Source organism: Beta vulgaris, chromosome 9, assembly GCF_026745355.1.
Source record: "Beta vulgaris subsp. vulgaris cultivar EL10 chromosome 9, EL10.2, whole genome shotgun sequence".
Lineage (NCBI taxonomy): Eukaryota > Viridiplantae > Streptophyta > Magnoliopsida > Caryophyllales > Amaranthaceae > Beta > Beta vulgaris.
Window position 1 is genome coordinate 27,582,007 of NC_079210.1, and position 19,868 is coordinate 27,601,874.

General features: G+C 37.1%; 2 protein-coding genes and 1 long non-coding RNA gene across 4 annotated transcripts; 1 reads left to right on the forward strand and 2 right to left on the reverse strand.

The window, feature by feature from the left end:
* The first annotated feature begins 490 nt into the window (after positions 1–490).
* On the forward strand, positions 491–4,581 carry LOC104903424 (basic leucine zipper 34). Its single transcript, XM_010691452.3, has 4 exons — positions 491–1,843; positions 3,946–4,036; positions 4,182–4,308; positions 4,403–4,581. Exons 1-4 carry the CDS (start codon positions 1,191–1,193, stop codon positions 4,579–4,581), a joined length of 1,050 nt encoding a protein of 349 aa, XP_010689754.1. The 5' UTR covers positions 491–1,190.
* LOC104903423 (hypothetical protein) lies at positions 3,970–8,921 on the reverse strand. 2 transcript variants are annotated; one of them, XM_048637423.2, is made up of 2 exons: positions 6,193–8,921; positions 3,970–5,583 (listed from the first exon to the last, which is right to left on the reverse strand). In XM_048637423.2, the coding sequence occupies exon 1, from the start codon at positions 8,742–8,744 to the stop codon at positions 6,219–6,221; it is 2,526 nt and encodes an 841-aa protein (XP_048493380.1). In that variant the 5' UTR covers positions 8,745–8,921; the 3' UTR covers positions 3,970–5,583; positions 6,193–6,218. The 2 variants fall into 2 exon arrangements, with proteins under 2 accessions (XP_048493380.1, XP_010689753.1); XM_010691451.4 differs by having other exon boundaries at positions 3,970–5,625.
* Positions 8,922–18,229: 9,308 nt separating this feature from the next.
* LOC130590016 (uncharacterized) lies at positions 18,230–19,604 on the reverse strand. Its single transcript, XR_008967597.1, has 2 exons — positions 18,877–19,604; positions 18,230–18,514 (listed from the first exon to the last, which is right to left on the reverse strand). It is a non-coding gene; the product is annotated as an uncharacterized LOC130590016 (long non-coding RNA).
* Positions 19,605–19,868: the final 264 nt, after the last annotated feature.

The following is a 19,868-nucleotide window of genomic DNA, read 5'->3' on the forward strand; positions in this document are numbered from 1 at the left end:
AAGGTACATATAAAACCAGTATGAAAAAAAGAACGCATGACTCATGGAATTATAACATTATAGTAACTTATAAAGAACATATAATAAAAATATAAAGAACATATTGTCAGTTCTATTAGAATATGGTATTGACTTGGAAAAAAAAAATTGTATGATTGATTGATAAAAGGTACATATAAAACCAGTGATTTGTTTCAAAGGAAATTTTTGAAAGTTTAATCAAACTAATAAATAATAATGTTTATCAAAAGAAAAACTAATAGATAATACTATAGTAATTTAATTTTTAAAAAAACAAAATTCCAAGCGATGTTGGGGGAGTTCCTCAGCCGCAATTTGTGGGAGAAATCCAATAATTTCTGCCATTTTGTTTTTTTTAAAAAAAAAAATTATTTAAATTCATGGCGTTTTGTTTGATGTTGCGTGCGTTTCATTCCAAGACCACAAAGAACATGGTGGTCTCTAGTCCACCTACAAAATTGCGCTCCCAAGTCTCAATATTACATGTATTATGTATTGTGTTATCTTCTGTCAACAGACAAGGATCACAATTAACGTGATATTTGAACATCTTCAAGTTCGTTTTATTGACACTCTAGAATGTCAAGAGTAATATCCAAAGCTATTCACCGCCGCAGGTTTAGGGAGGCAAAATGGTAGCTATATTTGAGGGGAGGGATTGAGGATATGCTTTTTAGTTCTACAGACTTAGCGATGATTATGCTCAATTATTCCTCCCCTAAAGAGACGGGCACGAGACCACGTGATATGAATTCAAGATTCTAATCTTCCAATTTACTTTTTTTACAAAACAATTAAACTATTAGCGATTTTCTTGTTATACCATCAAACTTCATTTACAAATCCCCCCTCATTTTCCTCATAGTTGTATGATAGCTGTCTTTTGTGCTCCTTTCTCTCTCTAGGCATACTCACAAACTCATTGTGGGCAAATTCTTGATTTAGAGAGAAAGGAGAAAAACAATAAGATATTTTTCCAAAAAGTTATTAAGAAAAAAAAGTATTCTAAATTAATTAGTTTCCTCTTGAGGATTAGTAATGTTAGTATAGATATTGTTTGTTGGAGGGTGTTTGTGATCATTCTTTGTTGTTGTTTCCATTGGTGCAACTTTGTTGTATTTAAACGTTGGTAGAATAAGACTGTGTATTCGAGATTAAGGATACAAGAAATGGCACAATTACCTCCAAAAGTGCCCAACATTATACCCCAAAAACAACAACAACAATGGCAAGAATTCATGCACCCTCATAACTATCATCATGATCAGCAGCAGCAGGAGGAGGTGCAAAACCCACCATGGGTAGACGAGTTCATGGAATTCTCGGCAGCGAAACGAGGGGCTCACCGGAGGACAGTGAGCGACTCGTCAGTGGCATTCGTAGAGGTGGGGACGGCAGTTCCATTCATAGGCGGACAATTTCGTCCACCAGAGTTACCAAGGAGTAGTAAAAACAACAATGATGACGAGTTTGATAAGTTTGACGATGAGCAATTCATGTCCATGTTTAGCAATGAGTTAGGGAGGTCGTCTTCAAACCCTTCGTCGACGTCAGACCATAATAGTACGAATGATGACCAGAAGAGAGGTAGTAATACGGGGAGGCATGAGGGGGGTTTAGGGGGCAGGGAGAGAGTGGAGGACGGGGAGAAGACGGAGGAGGCGGAGAGTTCGTGTAAATTTGATGATAAGAATCAAGGACAAGTGCAAGCAAAAGTTGATCAGCAAATTGGTGGTGATGTAACTGCTCTTGGTGGTAATAATAATGATAATACAGGTGGTGCTGATCAGCAACTGGTGGTTGATCCTAAGAGGGTTAAGAGGTATATCTAAGCTTATCTAAAATTTCCCAGTAGTTTTCAAAAACTTTTTATTACATTACGTGTTAATGTAACCCTTTTATAACGTATGGAGGTTCTCTGGAATTGACTTATATAAAATAGGATTATTAAATCATTAGTAGTTAAAAAAAAGTGACAAGGTTAGTGGAGTGTATATTAGTTGTTTCATTAGTTTAACTTACCCATAGGACTGTCTCATGGAATTGATAAAAAATGTGAACATTGACATTTGATAGCTTTCAAGTTTCAAGTAGTATTTTGATATTCAAATTCGAGTTCATACAAGTTGATCTAAAAGTCATTTATTTGACAATAATATCGCAATATTATTAGTTATCTGTAATGGGAAGCATATACGTAGATTTGTGGCATAGCATAAGCAAAGTTAAAATAGAAGTATATTTATGGTCCAAAATCATCTTGAAGTACAAGAAAGACATTCTTATATAGTTTTTTTTTATTCTCGTGATATTTTTGGAATTCATTAGCATTAGTTGTTTTATATATTGCTAATTCTTTTTTTATTAAAAAAAGAGGTAAGAATGTCATATTTTCTGATCAAATTACATTTTCTGACAATTTATTTTCGGATACAGTATCTTTGTTCTAAGAAAAATGAGGGCACACACGCATGGAGTCTTGCACTTGTTTTGTCCATTAATCAATTATACCAATGTATCTATAAATCTTTGCATATACTATGGTGTTCTTAATAAAGTAAGGAGAAACCTTGACAAGTTTGGAGAAATAAAGGCGATCCCAACTTGTCAAGAGTAAGAATCGATCCCACGACTTTCTGAAACCGAGAGAGAAGCTCTAACCACTAGACTATCCCTCACTATTTGAAAAACAAAATCTATACAAATATATTAAAAGGCGTGCATAATAATATAAACACGCCATGTGATACCTCTGTTACTCCACTAGAATTGCCCAATGTGTACATAAGTGATAAGCCATGTCAATTAACAAAAGTAAAATTAACTTGCAACAAGATTTGAACGCGTGAGCTCTTGTTGTTATACGTGACACGATTACCCTTTTAACCAACTTTTAATCATACTTTAAGTGTCCACGTTATTATATTTGTACCTTTTAAATGTTGAATTTTCCTTAATATATTTTAGTGGAAGTGGGAAAAAATGCATATCAAGTCGAAAATATTAATACCAACCCAGGACAACACCCGAGTCCAAATACTAGTATCTCCTTTAAAACTTGAGCCCTTTTTCATGTCCCCAGTTTCTCGTTTCCAAATACTTTTTTTATAATGTCTTTCTTTGTTTTATAATCCTATTTCATTTAGGTCAATCTTTTTATTCCCAAAAATATGCCAAATTTATAATGCGTTTCTTTCTATGTTTACTAAGAGATAATGCCAAATTTACTATCCTAGTTAATTTGGCCTTTCTTTCTTTTATAATCCTTTCCAAATTTAGTAGGAGGCAATGCTGATACCTCACTCTTATTGTGGGGAATTGATTTAAAGTAACAAATTTTCTTCAAACATGCTGCTTTTTCGAGCATGTGGGACATGTGCATGACCATGATTTCCAAATAATCAGGAGATAGAAAAATGGTTGGTGGTTTGGTGCTTTATCGCCTTCCTAAGTGGCAGGGATATTGTTGTTGCGTAATAGTCTAAACTCTAATAGATTAAAGAGTGAAGGTTATGGCTTATGGTTATGTGTTAATTAGAACCCTAACAATAAAAGGTTTCATTAATTTTACACTATTACATTTTTAGAAAATAATATGATTTCCAAACACAGCAAAATTAGACATCTCAAAGTAAACATTCATACATATATCCTTTTGTGTGTTTACAAAGTCATTACGACTTCTTCGTAACCTCTTCTTGTTTGAGAAGGAAAACCCAAATGTTGTAGTTTTAGGCAATCAAACCATAACGAGACTGGTAGGTACAGACAGGTAGAGTAATATCTGATGATATGAACTTACAATAACTTGTAAAATATTGAAGGTTATCCTAATGAAAATATAAGAACACCCAAATATTCTAAAAACAATTTGTGCTAATTTCTATACTATTCTAATGGGAATCCATGGAAAAACAAAAACAGAATATTGGCAAACAGACAATCAGCTCAAAGATCAAGAGTGAGGAAGCTACAATATATATCCGAGCTTGAACGCAGTGTTACTGCTTTACAAGTTAGTATTTTCCCCCATTCTCTCATTCTCATTCATCTACTGCAATTTCTATATTAGTAGTCGAAAATTACAAATCTGTACTAATTTTGGTCTTTCTTTCTTTTCAACTTTTTCAAAATTTGGCTTATTTTTGCTGCCATAATAGAGTGAGGTATCAGCATTGTCTCCAAGAGTTGCATTCTTAGATCACCAACGCATGATTCTAAACGTGGACAACAGCACTCTCAAAGCCAAAATTGCAGCTCTTGCCCAAGATAAAATATTCAAAGATGGTAAGTTCAAGTGTTTTTTCTTTTAAGGAATTGACCACTAAAAGTTCCTAACTTTGCATTGTTACTGATATATATTTGCTCCAATAAATTGCAGCTCATCAAGAAGCAATGAAGCGAGAAATCGAGAGGTTGAGACAAGTATATTACCAACAGAACCTCAACAAGACGGAAAGCATCGTTCCACCACCTTCATCATCATCATTACCACCTACAACTGCTCAGCCCCCACCACCCGACAACAGGGTTAACGATAATGAGCAACTTATAGGTTAAAAGAGAACGATTTCTTCTGGTATATTGTAATACTTCATGTCAGAAGCATTCTTTGTACAAAGTAATGTAAAGATTTTCCTCTGGTTTCTCCTTGTCACATAGATGATTCTATCACGTCCAAATGAAAGTTAGTTGAAGCACCCACATCCCAGTAGTATTAACATCATCCCATCCAGAATACAAGGATATGTTTGAAAGAAGTAATGGTTCCAAAATAGGGTTAATGTCATCTCTAGCCAAAGCACAGACCCAAAAGCCAAATCTCAAACTGGTAAACAAATTCATAATATACAGGGGAAAAAACACCATTCAGATAGTATGTTCAAACAGAGTGCAAGTTTACAAACCCGCACAGTAAACTAGCAAAACAACAGTCTGACGTGGGAGATAGCAATGTAAGGAAAACTTGACTATACCTTTCTGAATAATGTTAGTCTTACCCTAAATTTGCAGGATGCTTTGTAATTACACCTAAATGGCCAAGTAAGATACACAAAGCAACGAGCAGTCAAATCATATGTTTCCACATACCAGGAGAAGAGACAGTTATAGGCTTCGCCACAGCCAGCTGAAGAATTTGTAAGTGGCATCAGCAATATTGCCACTTAGTTTAAATGTCAAGATCACAACATAAACAACCACAAACTATTTTAATGCTCTTCAATAGACTAAAGATAGGAAGTTAGAAATCAAATTCTCACAATAAAATAAAGCCAATTCAACATAATTGGGAAAGCTGGAAAGATACTGTCAGGTAGAGGCTGCAAAAGGATCAGGTAGCTTTACATTTGTTTAGCTTGCCAGGGCTTTAAACCAGGAGGAGCTGTAGATGCGTCCCTGAGACTTGAGAGCAAACAAGGTGACAGTGTTACTCAGATCAGATAAAGTGTCTACTCGGATTCAAGTGTCCGGGTGTCGGACTCCGCCATTCCGCAGAAAAATGTCAAGATTTTGGTTTGGGATGAAGTATCCAAATGCCCGTTTCACGTCCGACACGCGACCCTGAAGTACATTAAGGTGTCGAAGCAACAGAGACGACAAATACTATTTCCAAAGAATTCGAAATTGAAGTAATTAAAATTTGCTCAAGTAGTCAAACTAATACAAAACTTATCTGAAAGGATTAATTCAAAAATAAATTAGATGTTGTGATACTCCAAACTTAAGACATTAGAAATGAAATCCTTGAAACAGGAAGAGGAACTTAAAGAGTAGAGGACAGATGAAAATGTCCCAAAATTAGATTTCGTGATCAGAAGAATTAGCCTGAAGTTAGAAAGGTCAATGTAAATGGAGACAAGATATGCGATAGAAATAGTAATCATGAAACCACACAGATATCAGAATGTATCTGCATAATGGTAGTTTGGGACTTTGGGGAGCCTGGGTAACACATTCCTAGCAACACTATTTCCAGCAATAATCAGCATTAGTAATTCAATTAACATAGATGTCAATGAAGCAATATCCAAGAAGCCTGACATGCAAAAGTAGATGCAACTATTGGTCGATATGTTTTAGCAGCGACAGGGGAATAGGCATTTAGATATTCTTAAACACTGGCATTACTCATATTAGAGAAGAAAAAACACTTCATTGAGAAAACATCACCTTTTTTACATCATGGAACAAAGTTATCATCCCTCCACAGGAGATTGTGGTTCACTCTGAACATTTGCTGTCGTCGTATGCTTGATAAGATGATCTTTGAATAGTCCCATTTCCTTTACAGCAGCCACAAGCCTGCTATGATGAGACTGAACCTTTGCCAAGACCTCGCCGTCCCATTTTGCTTCACAATCATTCAGAGTTTTCCTAAATGCTTCCTCGATAAAATTGCGCATCATCTTGTTTTCTTCCTCTTGCTTCAACCGCTCTCTCTCCAATTCCATAACGCTTTTCACAACACCACCAAGACCAGCATCTCTATATATTGGTTCATCGGGTACTTGACAGCGCTTTCGATAATCAGCAAATGTCCTCTGGCTTTGTTTTAAAGCCTTTCTGTAACCATCTATTACACTGCTCATCAGATAAAGCTCCCTATCAAGACGATCGATTTCAACTTGTTTACTCTGTAGATCATGAAGCTTGTATGTCAGCTGCTCAATCTCATTATCCTTTACTGCCAACTGCTGCTGGAATATGTGTTGACTCATACGTGCTTGTTGATAAGTATCATCCATGGCAGCCATATGGCAAATCTTCGCTTTCTCATTCCAGTGTTGTATTTGCTCTATGCAGATATCAAATTGAGAAGATTTATTATCCCAACTGCCATCAACTCGCATCCTCTTATGATTATCATTCAGTCCATGATGAGAAATGTCCTGCTCATGGTCGATTTCTCTTTTTACAGTATGATTAAACATGGAAGGTCCACCCAATATCATATTGTTCTCAGGTCTGGATGACATGAGCTCCAAAGAAGACTGGCCCCCGAATTCATTAGATGAATAAGGCAGCTGCCCTGTTTCAAAAGCTTGCATGAGATTTGCAGAAGCCATACCATCTAAGGGACCTTTTGGCAGGATTTTAAACCCTTCTACGTGTCCGCTATCTTCAATGTTTTCAATATCTTCATGTTCAACATCATCACCAATACCCTCAAGTCTTCTGTCCTCAGAAACCGTCACCTCAGCCATACTACAACGCTGAATAAAGTGCTGCCCTCCAACTTTACCATCCAAAAGCCACTGCTCCTGGCCTTGTTCCTCCACCTTGTAATCCCTAAAATCCATCATTTGCAAATCCTTATTCTCCTCCATGGGACTTTCAGCATTATAACCATGTTCAGCACTCTCAGTATTTTCCACATTGTCAACCTCATCAATACTCACAGAATTCTGAATATCATCCACTCCTTCCTCTTTATCAACATCCTCAACCTCCTTCAATTCATCCACATGACAATCACTATCCTTTTCCACTTTATCAGCGTCGCCAGCATTTTCAACCTGAGCATAACACTCTTGGCCAAGCCTCAGTTCAACATTTTGCTCCTCTACCTTCTGTCTAGCATTACCCGATTCCTCAAAATCCATCATTTTCACATCACTGTCATCTTCATCATCTTCCACAGCAACAGCCTCCTTCGACATCTCCACTTCCACAATCGACTTCTCCAAATCCACGTTTGGAATTTCCCTAAACAGCTCCTCCTTCTGCACCTTGATCAACTGCTGCAAATGCGAGGCGTAATAACAGTCCTTCAAGCTAGCTCGTTGCGCCAACTCCTTCTCCACCATAAACCAAACCAGCCCAGCCCAATCAACCTTCGGAGGATTCCCCTCTCGTATCAATTTCATCCAGTTCACAATCTCAGTCGGCGTACACCAAATATCCTCATGCAACAACATCCAATTCGACACAAACTCCTCAAGGAAACACAAAAAATCAGCAGGAAAACTCTCGACATCGCATTCAATTTTTTTTGGCAAGGGTAACTTCAATGCCCTCGCCAAATCAGCCCGACTAACACTAATTTTAACATCATCGACACTACTACGTCGAACTTTCGGCATGTAATTCACAATGAGCTTTCCAATCAAATCAACCCTAATATTCCTATCAAATTCAACATTAGCAAAATCCCACAAACCCAACTTCTTCAACAAATCTTCGTACCGCGAAAAATCGAGGACTTTCCCAGGAACAAAAGCAATAGGATTAAAACCTTGAGACAATTGCTGCATTTTTCTCTCAAAAGCAACCTTACTAACATGACTTTTTCCAACCTTCTTACGCTTTGATGTACGACGCACCGAAGAAGAAGGAGGGTTGTTGTTACCCTTAATTTCGTGCGCAATAGTATTATGAGAGAGAGGAGAGAAAGAGACGGTCATACCTTCTGATTCAGGATTTTCGGTTTCCGGATATGGGTTGTCCTGTTGTTCGTGATCTTCAACTATAATTTGGGGTTTTTCATGTTCGGCTTGAATTTGTTGATCAATTGGGTTTTCGGGAGGTGGGTTTAGAGTTTCTGTGGTTGAAGGTGCAGGATTTTGAGGTGGGTCTTCAGAAATGGAGGTACAGTTAGGATTAGGGTTAGGGTTTTGAGTGTCGGATTCTTGCGATTGTTTGAGTTGTTGTGGAGGTGTTGATGGTTGTGGTTGTGTTTGTGGCTGTGTTTGTGGTGGTGTTGATGGTGGCGATTCGGACATTTTGATTTTTGAGTGTGATTTTGATGATAATTTGAGAGAAAAGAGTGAGACTATAGTTTGGACTAGAAATAAGGAATTGATATTTGTATCAGACCCTCTTCTATTTTATTTTATTCTGTGAGGGAGACCCTCCTCTTTTCTTGCAAAATGGTACTCTGGGAAGGAAAATGAAAAGATGATAACCAGATTGATAGTACTTACAGAAAAGTCAACCAACAAATTAAGGACGTTGGGGGTTGGGGGTTGGGGGTTGGGGGTTGGGGGTTGTTGGACTTCGAGTGAGTGGCCTTATATGACGATGGCTTAGAGGATATTAATTTTACCAAGATTTTTCGAAAGAGAGTCTAAAAAAAATATACACCATTACTAATATACTTTCACCTCGGCTTAGCAAAAAAAAAAAAAAAAAAAAGAAGGGAAAATGAAGTACTCATTGGGAGAAAATTTTCATCTACAAAATCCATAACTAATGCAAAACTGATTCTAAATACCTTATAATGAAGTAAATACCTACAAATGCAACCTAAATATACCTAAAATGCTTATGCAAATGCGGCTTATCAAATTCCCCCGAAGCTAGGCTTCTCATCCCCAAGCAAGCGTACCAAGAAAAGGGAAAATAAAAATGACCAAAAAGAAATGGGATTGTGATAGCCAATTGGGCCAAACACACAATCAAGAACGCAAGAGATATCATTAATACACGAGTCAAGAATCTATATGATTGCGTACAAATCCGCATACCAAGTCATGTGACACAATTAACTCTCCAAGTAAACCACAAGCCAGCTCCCCCAAGCTGGACCTAACTAAACCTGGCAAACCTCACTATGGTTATGTGCACTCTAATATCTGATCATGTGTTTATTCCATAATTGACGTCACTCATCCTAGACCAAGTCGACCCAGAAGGAACATATACTCTTAATTTTGACTTTTTGACTCAAGTTTCACTTAATATCGTAGCACACAATGATCAAGAGGACTTTTAAAAGTTGCAATGGGGATGAAGTTAATGGTATGGATAATATTTTGGGAAATGTGGCAAAAAAACCAAGACGGGGGGAGTATTTTACACTAAAAACACAACCAAGAGAGGTGAAACAACTCCTTTCAACACCAACTTTCTCGAAACATCATAATTGAACCTTTTACTCAAACTGATTCAACATAACCAATTTGTAACCAAATTATTCCAATCCTTTGTTTTCCTTTCAAAACATTTATATTTCCTTTTTTGTTTTTAAGCTCGCATGACATTTTGTTCCTTCGACTAACCACAATTTGAACATTATCAATATATAATACAAACCAAACCTAAACTAATATGTAATCCCCAAGCTAGGCTTGGGAGAAGAATCAAAAGGCTAGGGATTGTAATATGGATATCAAACAATTGACAGTCCAAAAGGCTCAACTCGACTAGAGAAAGGAAAAAACATTAGAAATTAGAATAGTTCTAGAGCTAAGCTAACAAAATAAATGCCTCTATCATATCAAAATGCTCACATAAGCGAATATCAAGGAGTACAAAGTCAAAATCAATATCAATACACCAAATGAGGGACTAATCACACATTAAGCTGAAAAAATTAATTGAGACGATATTTCAGTTTACGAGGCACAAAAGCCCACTTGGGTGACGGTATTTATACAGTCAGTTTAGGGCCATCAAGAAAGAGATAACCCAATCTTACCACTAAAAATTAATTGCAAAACCATTATGCTATGAAGTATCTTGAACAAGATGAATTTTGCTTAAAACTGCAGTTGATATATCAACAAGATTCAGAATAAATGTTGGCAATAGTCCAAAGATGCAACTAAAACTAAAAATAATATACTATGCAACTATAAAGCAATACAATTATTTTAGTTGTACGTAAAATCCCATCCTTAATGAATGGTACAAAGCGTACAACACCTAAAAAGCAATAAAATTACACTAAAAAGATGTAAAGATAGGTATCTCTTACAATCCCCCGTAAAATTATGGATTTTATAACACTAGTGAAAAAAATGGAAGGGATGTGGTGTAAGGGATCCGTTTTTTGAAAAACATAGCCCTTAATACGAAGGGTTGCAGATTTAAAGGAAACTGCAGCCCTTTTAGTAAAGGGTTGCAGTTAGCCCAAAAATTGTAGCCCTTTCTATGTGAAGAGGTGTGGTGAAGAGATAACCACAACCCCTCACTTAACTAAAATTCAATTGCATGCACACTTGTTCATTCCCTCTCACTCACAGCACGAATTTCCCTCGCTCCCTCGAACGGGGCCCAAAACCCCTCCGTCTCACTCACTCGCACAACCCTAACTAACGTTGGAGACCACGCTCACCATCACCGGAGCCCTAACACCGAAAAACCGCAAACACCATCACCATTGCCTTCTCCTATCTTCTCTTCTTTTCTCTCTCTTTTCTTCTCTTCTTTTCTCTTCTTGTCTCTTCTTTTCTCTTCTTTTCTCTTCTCATAGTATTGGGTTGATTTTAGTGGGTTTAGGAAGCCACCACAATGCAACGCCACTACCACGATGCAGCGCCACCACCAACACGACATTGACGCACCACCACCAAGACATTATCTCACGCACAACCACCACACCATTCTCTCTTTCTCTTCCGGTAATTCCCCTCTCCCACTCTCTCTCCTCTTTTTCATTTTTTCTAACTTTCCAAAGCATAATTTGTTCACTTCTTCTAATTAACTTGTTTAATTTTATGGCATTTTGAAATCAACTTCTATTTTTTTACTATAAAATATGCTGAAACAGTGATTGTAGGGGGTGGGGAGGGATGGTAGGGGGTGAGGAGGCTGGTAAGGTTGGGAAGGGGGTGTGTGTTGGTGGGGGAGGGCTGACAAGGGTTGGGGGAGGGTTGGGGAGGGCTTGCTGGGGGTGAGGAAGGGTTGGGGTTGTGTGATCTTGCATTTATCATATGTAATTCTATTGGTTGATGCTTTTCTTAATTGAATTATTTGATTAATGTACCATGTGTGATTTATTAATTGTAGGAAAAAGAAGCTAATCATATCTATTTTCATAATTAATTGCTCCTCTTTGGTGTTGAGAGGTAATTAGCCTAATTTTGTTGTTTTTAATATGTTGGATGTTGATGAGGAAAAATTGATATGTGTTCCAATTTGAGTAAGAGATGATGATGTGTATATATTTCTTGATATGAGATTGTATGAAATAATGTAATTTAGCTATGGAATCTACAAGTTATTTGAATCATCATCATATGCCTAGATACCCGTTCAAGACTTACTCATTAGGAGTAAGTCTTGAATAGTCCTCGGTTTGGGACTGTTCTTGGACATTTGATCTCATCACTTAGGTGGTGAATGTGTGTCTTCTTTTCAATTTTGAGGAAAGTCTTGGCTTATCGTTTCTCTACATTATTGATAGGCTAAAGTCGTATCACCTAATCAAAAATAACCTAAGGTCCACTAACTAGTAGTCATGGAAGTCAGGATCGAATCCACAGGGAGAAAGTTATATTATTATATCTGAGCTATAATATTACACTAACAAAATAAGATGAATAGAGTTGTGTTACTAAACTAAGCAAATAACAGAACTAAATAAGAAGGTATAAATCTATTAATAGATAACTAGAATCATGGATCCTTATGCATGCAATTCGGGAAATCAGGGACGAACAATAACCACCTAATAAGTCAAACTGTTTAGGGCACATGTAATTTCTCTCGAACATTACCTCCCTCAAAGGTCACCCAGCCGCTCTCCCATGGTCAAGGGTCACTTTGCCTAATAATTGAAAGCATATACGGTATCTCTCCTCTCGAAGCAGATTCAGTTTTGCAACAATAGAAATATAAATCAGGCCTAACTTATAAATCTAGCATGAAAATTCAACCATATGAAACAATTGAAATACAAGGCAATCAAACTAATCTACCAATCCCTCATTGCATACATAGATCCCCACAATTCTAGAAATAAAACTACTCACTCATAATTATGAAAACAATAACAAAAATAATATAAAAACTCATACTTTGAAACATTGCAAATAACTAAAAAAAGAATCTAATTAACAATAGATTAAGTAATAAAGAAAGATTACCGAATTATATTGAACTTGTGAATAAGAAAAAGGTTCGATCTTGAGTTGAAATCAAAAAGAACTAAATTTGGGTTCTTGAAACACTCTCTAGAGAAAACTAATAATAAAAACCAAGATGTGTTCTAATAATTCTAATTTTTCTATTTATACAAGTCCTAAAATCAATAGGAAAAGTCTCGAAAATCAGCCCGTTATTCATTAAAAAACGTGTGGCGTAACGTCGCCCGATCGGGCCAAAGTCGCCCGACAGCATCGGGCTCTAACATAGAGAAACCAGGTCAAAATCATAGGTTCCCGATGAAATCAGACCGCCTAAAAATTTCAATAGCTGCGCATCAGAATTGCCAGGGGCACCCGATGTTGTCGGGCCATGTCGCCCGATCGGGTGTCAACAACGAACTAAGATTGGGCTTCAACGCCCGATAAGGCCCGCAACAGAAATCCTTGTCTTGCTTCTGCCCCCGATCGGGCCATACCGCCCGATTTTATCGGGCTGATCAACATTCACTCGTTTCTTGGCTCTTCTTTTGCTCAATGTTCCGGAAAGCATCCTCGGGATCTCGGGACTCAGCGTCCAACCTCTCTAATCTAGTGTAGCGTTCATATAACAGATATAAAGTAGGAGTTAAGTACACAGGAGGGTACTGAACTTTGAGAAAAGTTTCAGTTAAGGTACTGAACTTTCAAAAGTTCCAGTTAAGGTACTCAAATTGGATGTCTGTTAACTTAAGGTACTAAACTTTGGTTTGTACCGTTATCAGCCCCAAAAATAAAAGAAAAATATGACATGGCATTAATTAAACAGAAAAAGATGACATGACATTAATTATAAAAATTCCAAACTCTTTTCTCTCTCCTCTAATTCCTCCCCTCTTTTCTCTCTCCTCCTCTATTATTCCTCAAAGTTCAACCATTGCAGTATTGTTATGTGGTGAATGGTGATGCAAACATAGGAAATAGGAATAAGATGATGGTTGTGATTGTTTGATTGTTTTGATGGGATTAGAAATCAACAGTGATGATTATAGTATGGTTTTTAGGTGAAGGTCCAGCATGTACCGCGACACAAAGGATCCATGTCACATTTTTCTTTTATCAAACAAACCCACAAAATTATCAAAGTTAATCCTCTAATCATCCATTGCTTTACTTCTAGATCGATTTGCCATTGATAATCTTAATCTATCAACTTTTTGTGCATCACCCAGTAGATTTTCCAACTTATATCTATCTTCCATTCTTTTTCACGTCCATCATTAACACCTTTTCTTTCTCTAATTACTTCACCATCTTCAACTTTACACATTATGCAAAATTCTTGGGTTTTTTGCTTTTTTTCAGCAATACCCATGATTTATTTTCTGCCAAAGATAAGGTAGAGTTTCAAGCTTTCAATTTCCCGCTCAACCCTTATGATAATTTGAAGCAAATTTTCTGAAACATAAAGAGTATATTTTGTTTTAGAATAATAAAAAAATATATCAGCAAGCAATTATGAGGAAATACCCAGGAAATTGAAGTAAATAGAACAATGGGAGATAAATGAATGAATGAATCTAAATTTTTAAGAAGAGTAAGTTAATCTGTGATGGTTTCAGAACAAATAATTAATGAAGTTTGCCTTGAAATTCTAAAAACAAAATACTAGTATAAATCTGCCTTGATAATGGTAAATCTGAGTAGAAAAAAGTTCTCAAATAGTCAAAGAAAATATTTATAATTCCACAACAACTCAAACTTTTTTTCTAAAAGAATGGAAGAATAATAGCAAAAAAAATTCAAGCAAACCTTAGGAATAATGCTTGCTGAAATTTAGAGCAACACTTTTCTAATAATCATCTGAGAAACTTAAGAAAAGAAAAAGTAGCAAAAAGTAAAAAGAGGGTGAGGAATCAGAGGAGAGAGAAAAGAGGGGGAGGAATTAGAGGAGAGAGAAAAGAGTTTGGAATTTTTATAATTAATGTCATGTCACCTTTTTCTGTTTAATTAATGCCATGTCATATTTTTCTTTTATTTTTGGGGCTGATAACGGTACAAACCAAAGTTTAGTACCTTAAGTTAACAGACATCCAATTTGAGTACCTTAACTGGAACTTTTGAAAGTTCAGTACCTTAACTGAAACTTTTCTCAAAGTTCAGTACCCTCCTGTGTACTTAACTCTATAAAGTAGGTAATAGGTCCCTAAAACCTGCAATACAACACAAAACAGCAAACCACAACTAGATGGAGAGAGTTAGTACAAAATGGCTCCTAAGAGCACCATAAACACCACTTAGCATATAAGTAGGCCTACATAACATCAAACTCCCCCAAGCTAAACCTTTGGTTGTCCCCAAGTAAAGCGCAACATGAATATGAATAGAATTGCTTCACCCCTCAAAATATGAAACTCAACTCAAACATTTTCAACTCAAAACCCTTCAAGTAAGCAAAATTCAAGTTCATTTGATCTGATCACTTTGACCACCAATCACTTAAGCAAATTGTCAGACATAGCTGCCCTATATAACTCGCACATCTTGAAGATGGACTCACCAAGGTGTCACTCCTCTCAATTTTTGTGGCGAGCATAAAGTGTCCCCGATCGCTCATCAACCCAACCATAATATCCCTTCCCTCTCACACTCTCATGTGTTTAGAAAAGGTATAATATCGTTCATCCTAATTAAGTCGACTCGTATAAGAAACTTAAACTTCAACTTTGGCACATTGACTCTATATCATTCCAATAAACATTCAAACATGTGCTCAAAAGGTCTTTCTGAGGGTTGTAATGGGGCTCGGGTAAAGGTACGGAAATTATTGTTTGAGGAATGTGGTGGAAAAGCCCATAATAGGGGAGCAAATAGCACTAGTAGAACTAGATGTGGTAAAAACAACTCCCATGGCCTCAATCACATGCCCAAAATAATGACCAACTTTAGATTTTTCGAACCAACCAACAATTGTCTCCTTGAATATAGTTTTCAACAAAATATATTGTTTTTTTTCTTTTTTCTTTTCATGAATCTTGATTTCTAGAAACTTAATGAATGGAAATCATGGAGACTTTTCATGTGTTATTTTTTTTGTTTTGGTTCTTTTTCTTTTCTCTTCTTTCACTTCACTTCGTGTCAACAAAACATACCATTTTCCAATCAACCCGCAAAATCAACCACGCAATATATTATTAACCTATAAAATGCTCCCCCAAGCTAGGCTTGGGACAATAAACATTGAAAAGGCTCAAGGCATGTAATGTGGCTTAATATAGATCCAAAAAGTCACTAGGCTCAGCGGGGCTAGAAAGAAAAAAGTGATTCTATTACTAACTTTGAGGCTAAAAAAACCAAACAAATGAACGCCTCTATCACAACACATGTCCAAAGTCATTAGAAATCAACGAGTACAATGCCAAAGTCAAGATAAGAATGATATGAGGAACTAACACTAAAGGATAGTTCGGACATAAATATACACCCGAAGGCTAGAATGAATCCTTACAATGTAGCCAATTCAAGCATGCAGTTAAAGTAGGCGCTTTATCATCAAAATCTACTCAAGACCAGCAATCAGAGATCACATCATAACATCCCAATCACAAATGCCCAACTATCCAGTATAATGAGTTAAATCATTTTTTCAAAGCAAAGTTCGAGGCACAGGGAAGCAATTAACATCTTCAACTCTTATTTTTGGTATTTTTTCAGCAATATTTCAATTTTTTGTTGTTTTTATTTTGAAGCAATTAACTAACTTAGCTAGCCTAAAGAACACAGTAAAACTAATCCATCTAAAAAGCAGTAACAGTGAGAGTAATACTTACAGAATTCCTCCCCCAAGCTGAACGTGGCAATGACCGCATTGCAACAAGGGGAAAGAGTGACATGCATATCAGTCATCCATGAGAGTATCCTCACCATCGTCATCGTCACCTCCATCATCCTCATCGCCGCCGCCTTGGCTATAGGATCTCGGCTGGCTGTAGCTCGGGTTCCAAGTGTACCAAGAAGGTTGTGCATCATGCTCAGCCATTCGATGAAGACGGCAGTTCTTGTCATACATCGAATTGAGAGCCAGGTGCTGATCATTGGCCAATGTATCGACACGCTGACTGAGGTTCTGGAGAAGCGCACCATTGGCGTCAATCTGCTGGCTGATGCCCTAGATAGCGTTGGCCGTAATGCCAATCTCTATCCGCTGTAGCATGCTCATCATCGCCTGAAAATCAAAAGAGGGAGAAACAATAGAATATGGGGGAGGGGGAGCATCAGAAGTAGAGGGGATATCTTCAATGTGGGCGGGGCGACGATGGTAGGTACGCTCGGGTATCGGGGTAATATGATGAGGAAAGGCAGAACCAGCAATAGGAAGATGGTAATGAGGTTGGCCAGGTTTGATTTTCGCTAAAGGGTTGGGCAGTTTGACATAGGGCAACCCGTTAATGCGCTACTGGTAGGTATCCCCAACCCGTTCCAACCAGTGGAGGCGAGTGAGGTAGGCATAGTCAAGTAAGGTCGGGCCTAAGGCTAGTTGGTAACGAGTCTCATCAAAACCAGGAACGGTCCTGGCAAACAAAGTAACTAACCCCCCATTCACTATGGGACGAGAGGTCAACGTGCCGTCGGCCCGCCGCTTAGGGTAGGTGGTGGAATACGCTCCATTTGGAGCGCAACGTGATGGGGTATGTTATAGTGAAAACGGCGCGGGGTGCCTCGGTACATGTAACTACCTATCAAGCAAAGCGCATCCCCCTGAATTAGTTGGCCTTCTACACTACAAAAAAAAATTACATATAGAAGCAATCTAAAATTGCATCTAAATATATATTTGTAGCCTCTAATGGTGATTAGAAGCAATTTTCTCGCTGCCTCTAATTAGTCCGTCGCTAATTATAGGTTGCCCCTAATGCCACCTTTTAGAGGCAAACAAGTTATGGTGCCGCTAAAGACACTTCTGTTTAGAGGCAACCATATGCCTGTCGCTAATTGTTGGTGCCCCTAATGCCACCTTTTTTAGGCACAGAAATTATAGTGCTGCTAAAGCCACTTACATTTAGAGGCGACCATAAGCCAGTCGGTAATTATAGGTTGCCCCTAATGCCACCTTTTTGGGGCACACATGTTACATTGGTGGTAAGGCCATTTATATTTAGAGGCAACCATAAGTTCGTCTCCAATTTTAAGTTGCATCTAATGCAACCATAACTCTGTCGCTAAATGATGTTTTTAGATGCAACAACAACTAGAATTTCCACATTTTCGACAATTTTTTTGGGATTTTTTGACATTTATAAGCATCGAAATAAAAAATTATCGACTTTCTAAAGGAGCAGCGAACATTTAGCCACCGATAATTAACAACACTCATAGGCTTCGAAAATGTTGAGGCTTTTTAGCATCATTGCAATTGAAGATGCCGCAATTTGAAGCTACTATATAGACACTTGTAAGCGCCAACACTGTGTTATTAGTATAGTAACAGTTACAAGCACATTCTTACGTCAACAAGAAAAAATAACATTATAAATTAATAAAGGAAACTAGAAATATAATCTTATTACTAACAATTTTGACGAATTGATACAAACTTTTAGAAGAGGAAATAAAAAAATAAAAAATATGTAGAAATTCCATCTTCAACCGACATTCAACCTTCAGTGAATCTTCAACATAAAACTTCAACTTGAACGCAATTCAATCTGCAAATTCAACCCAATAAAAAGATCAATATGAACGCAATCCTAAGTTATTATGGTATAGAAAGAAGGTTACTTCCCTATATGAAAGCAAACACCACGCTAAAAAAACAGCAATAACTTAGACTCGCTAAAAGAAAAAAAAGCAAATAATGAACAGCAAAGTAATAGTTACCTACTATCGGGACCTTCCTAACAAAAGTAACTCAATTCACTGCATTGAGTAGTAAAACAGAGAACCCCTCAACAATAATGAAAAGACAGGGTGGTTCGAGCTCGACTACATAACTAAGCTATAGTAACGCTTCAATAGCGTTTCTATAAGGTATAAAAACGTTGCAAAAGATCAAATACTTAAAAGTTACCTTGTACAAAACCATAGAGTTGCAAATGCATCATTGAGCAACATATATTCACCTTGTAGAAAGGGTACCATCAAAGCCCTAATCACTTGTAGAAACACCCGCAAAACAACAACAAAGACCAAGAGACAATAGACTCACATACAATCAGCTAAGCCAGAGTACAATTGAACCAGTCCTTATCTCTGCAACTGGATTTTTAGGCATTACAGAGCTAATTCTAGCATATACATTGTGTTTAACATTCTGAACTAAAATATCAGGGCTGCAGACAGCAATCTGGTTCCACTTCGCTTAATTTCTTTAGCTCTAAATATGATATAGCATGGCTGTACTACAACATCGAATAACACTCTTCTTGAAACTACCTCTAGTAGGTTTACACAACTATCTAGAACAAGAATTAAGTGATTGGAAAACATAGTCAATCCACAACATATTAGCAGATAATACTCCCTCAGTTCCATAGTTTTCAGGGCATTTACTGTTTGGGGAGAAAACTAGGAATGACGTATTATATTGATAAAAGCATAAAGCAGAAAAATTAAGCAGGAAAGAGAAAATATATTAACAAAATTAAGGTAATTAGCACAACTACTAACACCCATCCCATTGATCAACACGAAAAACTCCCAAAACAACCCCTAAACCACGAAACTTACTCTAAAACACGAAATCCACCCTTGTTCGAGCATAATTAAGTAACCAATTTGAGAAAAAATGAGCCTAAATCAAAAACCCCAAATTAATTTCAACAACTCAAACCCTAGGCTATTTTCGAACAATTAAATGCAATAAACATCACCCCAAATCACTCTACACATTAGATTGGTTCGAATTTGGGGTGATTTGATCGAATTTGGGGTTGGTTGAGTGAATCGGTTCCAAGGATGGCTGGGCGGGTTTGTTGGGTTCGTCGGTGTTCGTGGTTGGATGGTTTTAGCTGAAAGTTGGTGGAAAAGATGCACAAATCTGTAGTATTTATTTCATTCGTT

Bases quoted from the DNA above. Each gene is read 5' to 3' on its own strand.
- LOC104903424 (XM_010691452.3), top strand. From the start codon at position 1,191: ATGGCACAATTACCTCCAAAAGTGCCCAACATTATACCCCAAAAACAA. The intron at 4,037-4,181 runs GTTAGTATTTTC...CTGCCATAATAG, and splicing joins GCAGTGTTACTGCTTTACAA to AGTGAGGTATCAGCATTGTC. The intron at 4,309-4,402 runs GTAAGTTCAAGT...AATAAATTGCAG, and splicing joins AGATAAAATATTCAAAGATG to CTCATCAAGAAGCAATGAAG.
- LOC104903423 (XM_048637423.2), bottom strand. From the start codon at position 8,744: ATGTCCGAATCGCCACCATCAACACCACCACAAACACAGCCACAAACA.